At 45.7% G+C, this 17,873-nt stretch overlaps 1 protein-coding gene across 1 annotated transcript in view; it reads left to right on the top strand.

Annotated features, from left to right (window-relative positions):
- The window catches only part of slc38a8a (solute carrier family 38 member 8a), a 69,004-nt gene that overhangs the window by 16,984 nt on the left and 34,147 nt on the right, over window positions 1-17,873 (top strand). The window contains exons 2-3 of the mRNA XM_080188151.1: window positions 8,755-8,953; window positions 9,767-9,923. Of these exons, the coding sequence (XP_080044277.1) occupies window positions 8,755-8,953; window positions 9,767-9,923 (356 nt within the window). The remainder of the gene's footprint in view (window positions 1-8,754; window positions 8,954-9,766; window positions 9,924-17,873) is intronic.

Genomic DNA, 17,873 nt, shown 5'->3' with positions numbered 1-17,873 from the left:
GGGGCCTTATCCCTAGGAGTTGGGGAATTATCCCTGGGTGTGCGGAAGTTTTCCCTGGAGTATAGGAGTTATCCCTGGCAGTGCAGGAGGTTGATTTGATTTGATTTATTATTGTCACATGTACTAACATACAATAAAAAGCATTGTCTCTTGCACGCTATACAGACAAAACATACCGTTCATAGAGAAGGAAACAAAAGAGTGCAGAATGTACTGTTACAGTCATAGCAAGGGCATAGAGAAAGATCAACTTAATGCAAGTTAAGTCCATTCAACACTGACAGCAGCAGGGAAGGAGCTGTTCTTGAGTCGGTTGGTACATGACTACAGACTTTTGTATCTTTTTTCCCAATGGAAGAAGGTGGAAGAGAGAGTGCCGAAGATGCTTGGGATCCTTAATTATGCTGCTGTTATGCTGAGGCAGTGGGAAGTGTAGACAGAGTGAATGGATGGGAGGCTGGTTTGTGTGATGGATTGGGCTATATTCACGACCTTTTCTAGTTCCTTGTGGTCTTGGGCAGAGCAGAATTCTTACCAAGCTGTGATCCAGCCAGAAAGAATGCTTTCTATGGTGCATCTGTAAAGGTTGGTGAGAGTTGTGGCTGACATTTCCTAGTCTTCTGAGAAAGTAGAGGCGTTGGTGGGTTTTCTTAACTATAGTTCAGCGTGGGAGGACCAGGACAGGTTGTTGGTGATCTGGACGCCTAAAAACCTGAAGCTCTCAATCCTTTCTACTGCATCCCCAATGATGTAGGCAGGGGCATATTTTCCTTTACACTTCCTGAAGTCGACGACAATTTCCTTTGTTTTGTTGACATTGACTGAGAGATTATTGTTGCCGCACCAGTTCACCAGATTCACTATTTCATTCTTGTACTCTGCCTCATCATTGTTTGAGATCCGACCCACTACAGTGGTGTCGTCGTCAAACTTGAAAATCAAATTTGAAGGGAATTTGGCCACAGTCATAGGTGTACAAGGAGTATTGTACAGGCTGAGAACACAGCCTTGCAAAGCTCTGGTGTTGAGGGTAATTGTGGAGGAGATGTTGTTGCTTAATGATTGTGGTCTGAGAGTTTGGAAGTTCAGGATCCAGTCGCAGAGGGAGGTGCCGAGGCCCAGCCTATGGAGTTTGGAGGTGAGTTTTGTGGGAATAATAGTGTTGAAGGCAGAACAGTAGTCAATAAATAGGAGTCTGACATCGGTGTCCTAGTTATCTAGGTGTTCCAGGGTTGAGTGCAGGGTGCGAGATGGCGTCTGCTGTGGACCTGTTATGGTGGTAGGCAAACTGTAGTGGATCCAGGTATTCCAGGAGGCCGAAATTAATTCATTCCATGACTAGCCTTTTGAAACACTTCATTATGATGGATGTCAGAGCCACTAGTTGATAATCATTAAGATACACTGCTTGGCATTTTTTCGGTACTGGGATGGTGGTCATCTTCTTGAAGCAGATAGAGACTTCAGATTGTTGCAAAGAAAGGTCTGTGAATACCCCTGCCAACTGATCCGCGCAGAATCTGAGTGCTCACCCGGGTACCCCAACCAGGCGAGTCGCTTTCTGTGGGTTGACCCTTGTGAAGGCTGTTCTGACATCTGCAGTGTTGACTCCAGATCCAGGTTTAAACAGGGTTGTTGTGGCTGCGCACAGTCTGTTTTAACCCTTATACAGTGGACAAATAACTGCAAGTCTTGTTAGTACAGCCAATGTTTATTTAAAATACACAGTCAATAATCACCCACCCAACCAACAATAAGTTATCTTACAGAAAATACTAGAATTCAAGTCCAATACAAGATCTTGTGTGACTGGCAAGTACCCAAGCAGATATTGGCCTTTATCTGTGCGTTGGTCTTGGTTGTCCTGTACATAGTTTGGCCCTTTGGTCTGTTCTGGCACTCTGGCTCTGGTCTTCCTTCCTTCCCGAATATGGTGGCCCTCCTCATGCTGGTCAGCGCTGGCGACAGTCACCATTGTTGTAGCTTGCTCGTGGGGTCAGAGAGAGAGAGAGATTCTTGGTTGTGCAACGTCCTTTATACCCGGTTGGGTTTTGCGCCCCTTTTGGCCATTGCCAGCCAAACAATCAGGACTTGATCACCCTGATCAATAAAGCCCAAACAAGTGCTGCCACACTGATCTCTGTGTCCCCAGTGGCCATGTCTGTAGGTGCTGGGGACACATAGAATACACAGCTCCCTCCCAAATAAGGGGTTACAGCATGTCTAAGTCTGGTAAACAACCCAGTTTGACCAGAAAGTCTCTTTTGTCCTGGAGATGACCCATATCCTGTGTATTCATTTATCTGGGTTGCAACCTGTTTGTCTCTGTCTTTTAAACTGCAGCCTGTCATTTTAGTTCTTGCCCAATTGTCCCAGAGTGATTTTAGATGGCCCGTCTGGCTACAGGGTGGAGGGCATGCTCTCGCTGACCTCTTGCTCAAATCGGGCATAGAATGCAGTGAACTCATTAGGGAGGGCTGCATTGGAGCCAACGATTTTATATGCCTTCATCTTGTAGTCTCTTATATCTTGCAGACCTTGCCATAGCCGACGGGTTTGATGTGGCTAGCCTGAGACTCTAGCTCGGTCTGGTACTGTCTTTTGGCATCGTTGAAGGACCTTCTTAGATCCTATCTGGCTTTCTTGTATAGGTCAACGTTGCCTGACTTGAACGCCTGAGACCTGGATTTCAGCAAGCAGTGGATATCTCTGTCCATCCATGGTTTCCGGTTGGGGATGGAACAGGAGATGTGTTGGTGGTAACTTGGTAATATGCTCTTGAGCTTGGCCTGATTGAAGTCCCTGGCCATGATGAACAAGGCCTCAGGATGTTTTGTCTCAAGGTTATTCATAAAGGTGTATATTTCATCCAGCGCAATCAATATTTGTGGAGGCTTCCCCTCCAGTGATTTGTTAATTGTCCACCAGAATTCATGACTGGATGTAACAGACTGCAGAGCTTAGATCTGATCCGTTGTTTGTGGAATCGCTTAGCTCTGTCATCACTTGCTGTTTGACACAAAAATAGTCCTGTTTTGTTGCTTCATCAGGTTGACACTTCATTTTTATGTATGCCTGTGCTATTCCTGGCGTGCCCTCCTACACTCCCCATCGAAGCCTCGTGCCCATCAAAGCATCAATACCCACAAACTACCTACTCCTATTAACTTTCTATTGACATCCCTGGATTCTGGCTATTCCCTAATTAGCTTTCTCAAGCAATGGATTTTGACAATAGCTTCACTGTAATGTTAACATCTGTGCTTACTGAATAACCAAAGCTCTGGCCAAGCTGTTCCAATCCAGCTACACCACTTAAACCTACCGAGAAAACAGTAAATTGCCCAGGTATGTCCTGTCCATAATAGACAGGTCAAATCTAATCCAGCCAACTACCATTTCATCAGTCTACTCTCAATCATCAACAAAGTGATGAGTGATGTTGTTGACAATCCTATCAAACGACACCTACTCCATGATAACCAGCTCACTGATGCTCAGTTTTGGTTCTGCTTCTCAATTCAAAATCTTTTTATAGTCTTAATTCAAACATGGGCAAAAGAGTTTGATTCAAGAGGTGAAGTGAGAGTGACTGCCCTTAACACCAAGACAGTTTTTGCCCAGAATGTGGTATCAGGACCCCCAGCAAAACTGGGGTCAGTCAGGAAATCAAGGCAAGTTCTTTACTGTTTGGAGTCAAATGTAGCACAGAGTTAGATGATTTTGTTGGTTGGAGGTCAATCATCTCAGCTCCAGGACATCACTAGGGTAGTGTCCTAGGCCCAACCATCTTTAGCTGCTTCATCAGTGGCCTTCCTTCCACCATAAGGGCAGAACTGGGGAATAAAGATAGAAGATGCTGGAAATATTCAAGAGGTGGGTGGCGTCTGTGGAGAGACATAGTTAAAACTTCAGGTCAATAATCCTTTAATGATGGAAGAATAGAACATGATAGGTTTTGGACAAATGAAAAGGAGAAGGCTAAGGGGAAGAACAAAACACAAGGTCAGTAATAAGGTGCAGAGCAGGGGTGATTAAATGGCAAAAGGTTTTTCAGCAATGACCAAAGCATTGATGAGATGTGATTGGCTGGATAGCAGCCCCCTGAATGCAAAGGAAAGAAAGAAAGAATGTAAGGAGGAAAAAACAGCAACAAATATAAACAGGATGGAGGCAGAGTTAAAATGTAAAGTTGCTAAACACAATGCTGAGTTCCAAAGGATATGGAGTGTCGAGTCAAAAACATGATGGTGTTCCTTGAGCTTGTGTTGAGCTTCATTGGAATACTGCAGCAGGTTGAGGACAGAAAGGCATGGGACAGTGCCCTCATCCCAGAAACCAATTCAGCAAATTCTCTGGAGGGAAAGTATGTTCTTCCTCTTGCTGTGGCCTCACCAATGCCCTGCATAATTGTAAGAAAACTTCTTCACTTTTATACTGCAACAATCACTTTGTAACAAAAACAATACAGCTTTTTTTTTCCTTCACAACTGCTTGCAGTACCTCTGTGTTAACTTACTGTAAATCATATACAAGTATATCCTAATCACACTGACATTATACTCAATCCTCTCATCTAAGTCATTGAAATGAATTATAAATAGCTGGGGCCCAGTACAGATCCTTTATGTGTAACAATTATTATGACCTGAATGCCTCATTTATTCATATTCTCTGTTTTTTGTCTACTAACAAATCTTCAATCCATATTGCATTATGTAAGTGTGGATCCTCATGTTGTGTAATAGCCTCTTGTGCAACGATCAAATGTTTTGTGAAAACAGAAATACATGACATCCATTGGTTCCTATTTACCCATTCTACTCATCATGTCCTCAAAAACACTTTGTCAAGCTTTGTCAAACATGATTTCCCTTTTATAAATCTATGTTGACTCATCCTTTTTCCAATAAGGATTCTATCCTATTCTTCATATCTTCTGTCTCCAACGCATCTCTTCTGATGAAGTAAACTTTCTGTCATGCCTTCCTCTTTCCTGAGCCGAGGTTTCTCCCCAGCTGTGATGGACAAGGTACTCAACTGTGTCCAACTCATTTGCTGAATTTCTGCCCTCACTCCTTCCCCTCCCTCTGATCAGGGTTCCCTTTTTCTCACTATCCACCTCTGACCTCCACATTCAAAGGATCAACCGCTGCCATTTCTGTCAACTCCAACAAGATGACACACATCATCTCCACAGACAGCATTCCGCAGGAACCTTTCCATCTGTGATACCCTGATCCACTCCCCTTTCACCCCCAATCCCTCCTCTCTTTCTCACAGCACCCTCCCATGCAATTATAGCAGGTTTAACTCCTGCTCCTTTAACACCTTTCACACTGTCCAAGTGTAGTGGAGAGACTAAACACAGTGATGGCTTGCGGAACAACTTTGCTCAGTAGCAAGTATGGCCTTGGCTTTCCAGTTGCTCACCATTTCAACTCACTACTTTGCTTTCATACTCATACTTCTGTCCTCAGCCTGTGACAATATTCCAGTGAAGCCCAATGCAAGCAGGAGGAACAGGACCTCATTTTCAGATTAGCCTTCTGAACCTAACACTGAGTGCAACAACTTCACACCATGAACTCTGTTCTCCATTTCTCCAATTTAGGTATTCTGCAGCATCACATCACTTCCCCCTGCCCCATCCCCCAAACTGTCAATCTGCATCTTGGTCTTTTGCTTTGTTTTCAGACAACACTGAGCTCTTTTGTCTGCCAACACATTCTGCATTCTGCATTTCAGTTGGGGCAGCATGGTAGCACAATGGTTAACGCTGCTTCTTCACAGTGCTAGGGACCTGGGTTCAATTCCTAGCTTGTGTCACTGTCTGTGTAGAGTGTGCATGGTCTCTTTGTGTTACATGGGTTTCCTCTGGGTGCTCTAGTTTCCTCCCACATTCAGAAAGCCATGCTGGTTTGGTGCATTGTCCCAAAGAGGCGCCAGACTGTGGCAACTAGAGAAATTTCACAGTAACTTCATTGCAGTGTTAATGTAGGCCTTACTTGTGACTAATAAATAAAATTTTAACTTTACCTTTATGAACTATTATCGCCTGCTTTAGTCTTTAATACTATCATTACCACTTCTTTTGTCTTGTGTTCATGACATCTTTGCCACTTAATCTATCCTAACGCCCAAAGTATTCTCAACAGTGTAATAGCCAGCACATGTCTACCTCTCTTTAACTCTGAAGAAGAGCCACACAGACTAAAAACATGAACTTTCTCTCCACAGAATTGACCATCCTGCTGAGATTTTACAGCATTTTCAGTTTTTATTTAAGTGCCCTGTTATCATGACCCTAATAAATACTTATATTAGGGTAAGTGATTTGATTTTATTTGATTTGAATCATTCAAATATCATTCAAAAAATTTTTGAAGAGATTTATAATTCCTCATTTTCTCTCTCCTATATTTAAACAGTTTCTCTGCCTCCCAATCTTTGGTATTGGTCTGAAATTGGAGGAATTATGGAAGGTCAAAACCAATTCGTCCACTATTTCTGGAGCTACACCTGTTCAAACCCTAAATATTGGTTTTCCAGTCCAGGAGATTTTCTACCACTGGTTTCCCAACCATTTCACACCGGGCAAACGTTTCAAAATAGTCTTCATATCTATCCAAATTCACACTGCATTCCTCACCCCATCTCATCATTTCTCACATCTCCATTCCCCCCTTCTCACCATATCTTTACCACAGTCAGGCCAAGTTCTCACAATGCCTCGCAGCCTCATCTTCTCAGCATTTTCATTCTCATCAATATGTTCCTTAACTCCATCGAGGTGCTCAGAGCTATGTATAGTGCAATTGGTAAATGTAATAAACCATTTTTTAAAAAATTCCCATGGTTATATAAAATTCAATTCTTACCTCCTTCAGCCTTGTTGAATCTATAATTTCCTTTGAACTTTCTCTTGTTCCTCCTGAGTCACAAATGCTCTGTGCAATATCAGCTCCCATCATCTGCTAAATACAATATAGCATCACTTTTTGATTGATCTTTATCTTCACAGGCCAGGCTGAATTCACTCCTCCTCCTTCAGGTGCCATGCCTTTAGAAGGCATTGGTGACAATATTCTTCTATTGGATTGGTCCACGACTGTACTTGGCAATGATGTGGAGATGCTGGCTTTGGACTGGGGTGGGCACAGTAAGAAGTCTCACAACAGCAGGTTAAAATTCAACAGATTTATTTGATATCACGAGCTTTCAGAGCACTGCTCCTTGATCAGGTGAGTGATGAAGCTGTTCTTGAATCAGCTGGGGTACGTGACCTCAGACTTTTGTATCATTTTCCAGGTGGAAGAAGATGGAAGGGAGAATGTCTGGGCTGGGTAGGGCTCTTGATTATGCTGGCTGCTTTTCCAAGACAGTGGGAAGCCTGGATGGTGTCAATGGATAGGAGGCTGGTTTGTGTGATGGATGACCCTTTGTTCACGACCCTTTGTAATTTTTTGCGGCCTTGGACAGAGCAGGAGCCATTCCAAGCTGTGATATAATCAGAAAGAATACTTTCTATAGTGCATCTGTAAAAGTTGATGAGATTTGTAGCAGACATGCCAAATTTCCTTAGCTTCCTAAGAAAGAAGAGGCATTGGTAGGCTTTCTTAACTATGACGTTGGCATGGAGGGCCAGGGCAGGTTGTTGGTGATTGAACACCTAGAAACTTGAAGTTCTCAACCATAGAGCCATAGAACATTACAGCACAGAAACAGACCTTTTGACCCTTCTTGGCTGTGCCGAACCATTTCCATTTCATCCTCATTGATGTGGACAGGGGCATTCCATTACACTTCCTGAAGTCACTGACTATCTCCTTCATTTTATTACCATTGAGAGAGAGGTTGTTATCATTGCACCAGTTCACCAGATTCTCTAATCCTTCCTGTATTCCATCTCATCATTGTTTGAGATCCAACTACTACAGTGGTGTCATCAACAAATTTGATAATCAAGTTGGAGGGGAATTTGGCCACTCAGTCATTGGTGTATAACTATAGGTGTATCCTATTGCCATTTGTGGAAGCTTGCCATATTCCTACAATACAACAGTGACTACATTTAATAAGCACCTTAATGGTTACAAAACACTTTGGGATATCCTGAGATCATGCAAGATGCTGTACAAAAACATTTGCAACAATTTCAGTCAGAGATGATAGACCGTAGAACCCTACAGTGCAGAAAGAGTCCCTTTGGCCCATCGAGTCTGCACTAAACACAATCCCACCCAGGCCCTACCCCTATATCCCTACATATTATACCCACTAATCCCTCTAACCTACACATCCCTGGACACTAAGGGGCAATTTTTTTTAGCATGGCCGATCAACCTAACCCACACATCTTTGGATTGTGGGAGGAAACCAGAGTACCCAGAGGAAACCCACGCAGACACAAGGGGAACGTGCAAACTCCACACAGATAGTGACCTGAGCTGGGAATCGAATCCAGGACCCTGGAGCTGTGAAGCAACAGTGTTAACCACTGTGCTACTGTGCTGCCCAAGATGGTTGGAATAGGAAATAGGAAAACACACAACTCTAAGGTAGAAGGTCTTTGCTGGGTTGTACAATGAAGGAAAGCTTCAAACCTCAGCACTAACATCCTCTTTATCAGAAAATACAATGCAGCTTTATATTTTGCAGCAATGATTTCTTGGTGAGTCACGGGATCTCATGATTCTGAAGTTGCATTAGGTTTTATTGACGAGTTAATAACTCCAGACCTGTACCTTTCAGGTTTCTCTCATCTTCCTCATCAGTGGCCTGGTGATCCTTGGTTACTGTTCTTCAGTCAGCAACCAGTCAACTTACCAGGGAGTAGTGAAGGAGATCTGTGGACCTGCCATTGGGAGACTCTGTGAAATCTGCTTTATCTTCAATGTTTTCATGATCTCGATCGCATTTCTGGTTGTTGTCGAAGATCAACTCAGTAAATGTAAGTAAGAGCTGGGAACTGGCACTAGTTTTTCATTTTCTCTATTATGATACCACCCTCAGTTAATTGCTCAACTTTTTCCTTAGTGGCTGTGAATTCAATCTTTTCACCTTTAATCTAAGAACCATCCATTTCCCCCCAGTGGTCCATTGTAAAATATCTGCTGCAGGCATAAGAAACACAGAGGAGGCCATTCAGCCCCTCAAGCCTGTTCTGACGCTCAGTGAAATCATAGCTGATTTATTTTACTTTCTTTACCTCTCTTTATTACGCTTAAAATCTACAAAATTCTACAAATCTTTGTCTTGACAGCTCCAAACATCTCCCAGCAACCTTAGCCTTTTAGAGGAAGAGTATCAAATTTTCACTCTTTATGTGAAATTGTACTTCCTATTCTACCCTCTATACAGCTGGCTTTAATTTGAAAATTCTTATCTTTACAAAGGTATCATCCACAAGAGAAAATAAATTCCCTCTGCAGGCAGGAGTCAAGGCTTGAACCCAAGCAGTTGCTCACTGGGATTTTCACAGGATTTCCCTCCATAATTGGCTTGGCAGCCAGATTCCCTGTCCAATTAAGGGCAATAAACTGAATGGACTGCCATGTCATCTGAGTAAGGGAGAGGACAATTCAAGATGGAGGCACCCTTTCTTCAAGTTCTTTAAATCTTTAATTTGAAAAAAGAGATTTTGTATCTAACATAGTGGCTAGCACTGCTGCTTCACAGCTCCAGGGTCCTGGGTTCGATTCCCGGCTCGGGTCACTGTCTGTGTGGGAGACGCTCTCAACTAACACTGTGTGTTTTGTTTCAGTGTGTGACTCGATGGCTAACAATGAAACCACGTCAGAGGGTGTTCAATCCCAACGACCATGGTACACAGACCACCAGCTGGGCTTGTCTGCTGTCTGCCTCTTGGTCATCCTGCCATTATCAGTCCCTGAGGAGCTTGGCTTTCAGAAGTACATCAGGTACAGTGATCCATTGGACAGGAATAATGCAGTACCTGGATTAATCTGTACTTCTATTTTCAATGGAACTGCGAAATACACCAATAGAAGGTGGCAGAAGGTGTGGTGGACAGGCCGGGAGGGAAAAGGGAACACTCTGAAATTTCTTTGGGTGGAGGTCACAGTGCTTGTGAACTGAATGTGCCTTTCACTGCCCTCCATCACCCACCCATGCCAGAGGGATCAGTAAATGCCCTTGCAGGTGGGCAGTCAGGCTGGTGTATGTATCACATGGCCCATACTATCTGGAATTCTCCATCATTATTACCTTGACCTCTCCCCGACCTTTTCCAAGATACCTAGAACTTCCTGAGCAATTTACAAAACCTGAGATTCTGAGATGGGTCAGGGAGTAGGAGAGATGCAGTGGCGGGGGCAGGGTGGAGGGGCTGGTGCGGTAGAAACAGGGGATGGTGGTGAGTTATTGTCAAGAGGAAAGGGGATGAGGGTGTCAGAGTAAAGGGGCTCGTTGAGGAATGTTGTGGAGAGGGATGACGTGTCATGGGGTGGGAGAGGGGTGAGAGATTTTTTGGGGAGTGAGGGGAGGTGTGTTGGTGGTGGGGGGGTGTCAGGAAGTGGGTGAAGGGATTTGGGGTGGTTGTGTCCAGGGGGGTGAAAGAAGGGATGGGGAATGATCGCATGATGGGTCTGGGCAGATGGAGGGTGTGTTGGGTGGTGGTGCACAAAATGGGATGCGTGCGGTCAGGATGAAGGTTGGGGGGAAGAAATTTGGGGGTGAGGTGAGTCGGGGTGGATGGTGGTCTGGGTTCCAGGCTATTTTGCTGGCGTGGATCCTTCTAGACGATCTCAACCAGCTGGAGGTTGGAATGCCTCACCCTTTGGGAGTAGTGGCTTGATTCTGGCTATGGTTAACACAGCTACTGGCAAAGGCACTCCCCACCTCTGCCTCCATCCCAGGGCTTTTCACCCAATAAGGAATCAAAGCAATTCCACCCTTTCCAAAGGAAGCAATTGGAAAGCAGCAGATTTGGAATTCCAGCCTTGCCTCAGAGTTACAATCAGCAAAGCAGCAGAAACCTCAATCCATCTGGAGACAAAAGATCGTCATACTATATGTACAGGAAATGAGTTGTTGAATGAGATCAGTGCCTTAGTAGACAAGAATGGTGCTCTTGACTTTTGTTTGCACCATTGAAGCTATGTACAGCAGGTTTGAAGGTGAACGAGACATCAGCTGAGGATAGAGATGTTGGCTCCACTTGGAAACATGGTACTACACAAACTCTGGATATTAACGCCATGACATTCAGCCATTTGAGCCCACCCTTCAATTTAATAAGATCTTGGCTGTTCTAACATTCACTAAGTCCGCTTTCCTACCTTAGCTCCAAAACGCTTAATTCCCCGACTGATTAAAAACCTATCGATCTCAGCCTTGGAAATGTTCAAGGACTCAGCCTTCACAACTTCTTGGGGTAAAGAATTCCAAAGATTCACCACACTTGAAAAGAAGGAATTCTTCCTGAAATCTGTCTTAAATGAGCAGCCCCTTGTTTTACTGCTATGCCCTCTGGTCCTACATTCTCCCAAAGAGTGGAAGCATCTTCCCAACATTTACCCTGTCTAATCCCCTAAGAATCTTATACGTTTCAATCCTATTACCTTTCATTCATCTGAACTCCAAGGAGTACTAACCCAACTTGTTTAATCATCCCTCATATCGTTGTTCCTCCATACCCTAGTAAACCTCTTCTGTACTGTCTCAAGTGAAAATACATCTTTCCTTAAATAAGGAAACTAACTGAGTGCCAAATTCTCTGTTCCCACTGGCAGCAGTACGAGACCAGAGAATTCTGGTCACTATTTTATGAAGGCTTACAGCTTTCTGGCTACCAATCAGTACGGTAAAAGCCTGCATTTGCTAGGGTCAGCTCTAGTCCGCTGATGGTTTTCTTGCGATCCTACAAGACACTCGACAGTGCAGAGTCGCTGGGTGGAGGCTGGTGGCCAAATTCCGCACACACGAGGACGGTCTTAACCAGGATCTTGGGTTCATGTCATATTATTTGTAAGCCCCATGACTTGCCTGGGCTTGTAACAACTCACTTACTGTCCTATCTGGAGACAATACACATCTCTTTAACCTATATTTAATGCTATCTCCACTCACATTGTCTGCACCTTTAAGACTTGATTAGCTGTAATGACTCGCATTCTAATCAGTATTCTGTAAACTGAGTGTGTGCCTTTATATGCCTTGTTTGTGATCCGAACTCCCCACTCACCTAACAAAAGAGCAGAGTCCCGAAAGCTAGTAGTGTTTGCTACCAAATAAACCTGTTGGACTTTAACCTGGTGTTGTGAGACTTCTTACCCACTCAAAGAAGGCAGAGGGTAGCAGTGGAAGGTTGCGTTCTGAATGGAACTTAGATTCAAAATAGTAAAATAAGCCTTACTGAATCACAAAAGGTTACAACACAGAAGGTCATTCAGCCCATTTGCTCTGTGCCTGCTCAGTGCAGAAGTAACTCAGTAGTCCTATCTTGAAGAGTTGGAGGGCTGGACAACACCTGGGAGAAGGGAGAAGGGAGATGGCCATGGAGAGATTTGAAAGAAAGGATCCCTGTTACTCAGGGATCAGTGCTGGGACCTTTGCTGTTTACAATATATATAAATGACTTGGAGAAAAATGAAACTGGTTTGATTAGTAAGTTTGCGGACGACACAAAGGTTGGTGGATTTGCGGATTGCGATGAAGACCATCAGAGGATACAGCAGGATATAGATCAGTTGGAGATTGGGCAGAAAGATGGCAGATGGAGCTTAATCCGGACAAATGTGAGGTAATGCATTTTGGAAGGTTTAATACAGTTAGGAAATATACAATAACTGGCAAAACCCTTAAGAGTATTGATAGGCAAAGGGATCTGGGGTGTACAGGTACACTGGTCACTGAAAGTGGCCATGCAGGTGGCGAAGGTAGTCAAGAAGGCATACGGCATGCTTGCCTTCATCGGCTGAGGCACTGAGTTTAAAAATTGGCAAATCACGTTGCAACTTTCTAGAAGCTAAGTTAGGTCGCACTTGAAATATAGTGTTCAATTCTGATCGTCATATTACCAGAACGATGTGGAGGCTTTGGAGACGGTACAGAAAAAATTTACCAGGGTGTTGCCTGGAATGGAGGGCATTAGCTATGAAAAGAGGTTGGAGAAACTTGGTTTGTTCTCACTGGAATGACGGAGGTTGAAGGTTGATACAAGTCTACAAGATTAGGAGAGGCATGGACAGAGTGGATAGTCAGAAGCTTTTTCCCAGGGTGGAAGAGTCAATTACTAGGGGGCACAAGTTTCAGGTGCAAGTTTTAAAGGAAATGTACGAGGCAGATTTTTTACACAAGGTAGTGGGTGCCGGGAACTCTATGCCGGGGGAGGTAGTGGAAACAGATATGGTAGTGACTTTTAAGGGACATCTTGACAAATACATGAATCGTAGAATCCTACCGTGCAGAAAGAGGCCCTTCGGCCCATCGAGTCTGCACCGAACACAATCCCACCCACGCCCTACCCCCATATCCCTATATATTATACCCACTAATCCCTCTAACCTGGACACTAAGGGGCAATTTCATGGCCAATCAACCTAATCTGCACATCTTTGGACTGTGGGAGGAAACCGGAGTACCTGGAGGAAACCCACACAGACATGGGAAGAATGTGCAAACTCCACACAGACAGTGACCCGAGCTGGGAGTTGAACCCAGGACCCTGGAGCTGTGAAGCAGCAGTGCTAACCACTGTGCTACCGTGCCACCCAATGAGATGGGAATGGAGGGATATGGTCCCCGGAAGGGTAGGGCTTTTAGTTAAGTTGGGCAGTATGGCCAGTGCAGGCTTGGAGGGCTGAAGGACCTGTTCCTGAGCTAAAACTTTCTTTGTTCTTTGCTCTTTATCCTCCTAACCTCCCTCCACCCAGAACAATCATGGGCCTCTCCCCCCCCCCCGTGCAGAATGTAGCGTTACAGTGATAGCCAGGGTGTAGAGAAAAATCAACTTAATGCAAAGTAAGTCCATTCAAAAGTCTGACGGCAGCAGAGAAGAAGCTATTCTTGAGTCAGTTGATATGTGACCTCAGACTTGTATTTTTTTTCCCTGAAGGAAGAAGTTGGAAGAGAGAATGTCGGGGTGTATGGGATCCTTAATTGCTTTGCTGAAGCAATGGGAAGTGTAGACGGAGTCAATGGATGGAAGGCTGGTTTGCTTGATAGATCGGGCTACATTTATGACATTTTCTAGTTCCTTACAGTCTTGGGCAGAGCAGAATCTTGCCAAGCTACGATACAACCAGAAAGAATGCTTTCTATGGTGCAGCTGTAAAAGTTGGTGAATCATAGCTGAAATGCCAAATTTCTTTTATCTTCTGAGAAAGTAGATGTGGGCTTTCTTAACTATAGTGTCAGCATGGGGGGACCAGGACAGGTTGTTGGTGATCTGAACACCTAAAAACGTGAAGCTCTCAACCCTTTCTACTTCGTCCCCATTGATGTAGACAGGGGCATGTTCTCCTTTACACTTCCTGAAGTCAATGACAATCTCCTTTGTTTTGTTGACATTAAGGGAGAGACTATTATTGCCGCACCAGTTCACCAGACTCTCTATTTCATTCCTGCACTCTGTCTCATCATTGTTTGAGATCCCCAACCCACTACAGTAGTGTCATCAGCAAACTTGAGAATTGAATTGGAGGGGAATTTGGCCGCACAGTCATAAGAATATAATAGGGGGTTGAGAACACAATCTTGTGGGCACTGGTTTTGAGGATGATCGTGGAGGAGGTGTTGTTGCCTATCCTTACTGATTGTGATCTGTGAGTTAGGAAGTTCAGGATCCAGTCACAGAGGGAGGTGCCGAGGCCCAGGCCACGGAATTTGGAGGTGAGTTTTGTGGGAATAATAGTGTTGAAGGCTGAGCTGGAGTCAACAAGCAGGGGTCTGACATTGGTGTCCTTGTTATCTAGGTCTTCCAGGGTTGAGTGCAGGGCCAGGGAAATGGCATCTGCTGTGGACCTGTTACGGCGATAGGCAAACTGTATTGGATCCAGGTAATCCGGGAGTCTGGAATTGATTTATGCCATGACTAATCTTTTGAAGCACTTATAATAATGGATGTCAGAGCCACCAGCCCTGAGACAATAAACCACGCTGCTTGGTTTTTCTCAGGTACCAGGATGATGGTCAACTTCATGAAGCAGATAGGGACCTCAGATTGTTGTAAAGAGAGGTTGATCTTAGGCAGAGTGGCAGCAGACCACCCCTACCCCCCCCCCCGCCCCCCGTTCCCCATCACTGATCTCAGGCAGAGTGGCAGCGGACCTCCTTTCCCTCCAGCAGATCTCAGGCAGAGACATCTGCCCTTCCCCTCCAGATATCAGGCAGAGTGATCCCCCTCACTCCATCCCAAACCTCCTGAACAAGGCCCCCTTCTCCACCAGACCCCAATGGCTGTGTGACACTCTCCTCTGTCCCCAATCACTGAGGCACTGATTCCTCCCCCACTCCCTCCTCACTCCCTCACCCCTCCACCCACCTCCCCTGTCATCAGCACACCTCAAGTGTTCACTTGTCTTCCACCCAATGCTAACAAGAAAACTTCATGTGTCGTGCTGGAATGCTCTGCCTGCAGCTGATCTGCCCTAAAGAGGGACAGTTCCATTGAGAACTCAAGAATGGACATGCAGGCAGTCAGTGTAGGACAATGTGCACATGACAAATCCCCATTTTTCTGAGGGCGATCTGGGCAGGCTGTTGGATGCAGCAGAAGCGATGCACCCTGTTCCCCCCAGGAGGATGAAGACCCATGGGCTTGATGGAAATGCGGCTTGGAAGACAGTCACTGCTTTGATCATTGCCAGGGCACTGACCTCCCCCCAAACTAGGAAGCAGTACTGGGAAAAAAAAATCAATGACCTCATCCAGGCAGCAAGCATGAGTGCTGAACCCCATTTTGCATCTTTCCCCAAATCTCCCCCAGTTCCTCCCATTACACCTTGCATGCTTCCAGCTCCTGACCCCCATGCAACTCCTTCCTATCCCCCCGAAAAGCCCCACTGCACTTGCTCTGTAAGGGTCATCACATGAGACTCGGCAGAGTCACGCCATCATTTCTTTCATGGCTCTTTCTGTCTCCACAGGAGAAGACACACCTGTGAGAGGGTGAAGACAGGGGATGGTGAGCCAGACCTCCGGGTGAGGAGCAGGCACTGGAGCCCTCACGTGTAGGGGAAATGCAAGCTGTCAGCAAGAGTATGATCAGGCTGCCGTCAAGATGTGAACAGCTGTCATTCCTTCAACCACATTGAGGCAACTTCTTGGGGCATGAGTTTTGGATGCGAGGGGCAAGGTGTAAAGGAGATGTATAAGACATGTTCATTTACACAGAGAGGGTGGTGGGTACCTGGAATTCACTGCTGGGGGAGGTCATGGAGGTAGGTATGATAGTGATCTTTAAGGGGTGTCTTTATAGCTATGTGAATGCGATGGGAATAGAGGCATATGGTCCCCAGAAGGGTAGAGGGTTATAATTCAGACGGACAACCTGGTTACTATATGCTTGGAGGGCTGAAGGACCTGTTCCTCTGATGTAATTTTCTTGGTGCTTTGTTCTATGTTCAATGGAAAAATGTGAATCACGTGTTTGGCATCCCGGATTCCTCTCCCTCCCTTGCACTGTGTTGAGTGTTGCAGGGACACATACGGATGCCTTCTGGATGCACCCTGGGGTCTTCTGGACTCCAGGCCCATGTTGCAGTTCCTGCCCATTGTGGTCCAGACAGCTCAAAGGATTCCTTGGAGGATATGGGTGAAGGGACATCAGCTTCCGCTTCACAACTCACCATCCCAGATACTGACACGTAGGTGAGCTTAGTTTGTGCTGAAGCTTCTGGGTCACTCTCTGGTGAGGATAATGTACACTGGATGGAGGAGGGAACATCTGAGACCTCTGGCATGCAGGGGCCTGTTGGAGGCGAAGATTCAGCTGGCCCCAGGCTACATGCTGGGCCTCTGAGGTCATTTCTCTCTCAGCTACTGGAGATGCATCAACAGATCTAGGCAATGCAGGAGGAGCTGGTGGCCACACTGGACCAACTGTGAGGCTGTTGGGAGGAGACCCAAAGCTTTCAGGCAGACCAGTTATTGCCTGTGTGGCATGGTTCACAGACCAACTCTGCAAGACTGGCATCTATAACGGAAAGCCTGGGGCAGGCAACCCTCACCATGAATGGCAGGCTCCAGCTGAGGGACTGAACAGGATTCTCGAGGTTCTGCAGCCCATGGCGGAGAGGCTCGAGAGTTTGAAGGAGGACTAGTGGGCAACACTGAGACACAGTGGGCTACAGCAGCAGCCCTTGAGAACATGGCCCAGTCACAGAGGGCCATGGCTGAGGGGTTGCAGAACATGGTCCAGTCTCAGACTGTGTCCCCCAACTCAAGTGGCCATCGCAGAGGGCTTGACCACCATGGGTAGGTTGCAGGTGGTGCTCCAGGACTGGCAGTGCCAGGTGACTCCAAAGCTTCTGGAGCCCATTGTAGAAGCACCACCATCCCATGGAGTGATGCAGGGGTCTACAAGAATCCCAAGAGAGAAGGAAGGGTTCGAGCCCATGCTGGGGCCTTCCAGCCAGAAGTCTGCGGCTGCAGCTACACTTTCTGACTCTTCCCTTCCTGACACTGGGGCATCTCAAGGGCAGCAAGGTGAAGAGGATGTCATGGAAACACCCCAGACAGCTGGAAGCCAGCCAGGGCCCTCAAGGTCCAGGCCCTCCTGAGGATGCCCGCCATGTGCATCACAGGCAATGGGGCAAGATAAGCAGGTGGCCCCCTCCATCTCTGATGTATATTCTGGGGAATCACTAAGACATAGCGATAAGTCATGTAAGGTTAGAAAGTTGTAA

This window comes from Carcharhinus amblyrhynchos, chromosome 4 (genome assembly GCF_965287045.1).
Source record: "Carcharhinus amblyrhynchos chromosome 4, sCarAmb.v2.hapA, whole genome shotgun sequence".
In the NCBI taxonomy this organism is placed as follows: Eukaryota; Metazoa; Chordata; class Chondrichthyes; order Carcharhiniformes; family Carcharhinidae; genus Carcharhinus; species Carcharhinus amblyrhynchos.
The sequence above is the reverse complement of the archived record's forward strand: the minus strand, read 5'-3'. Positions and strand labels throughout refer to the sequence as shown.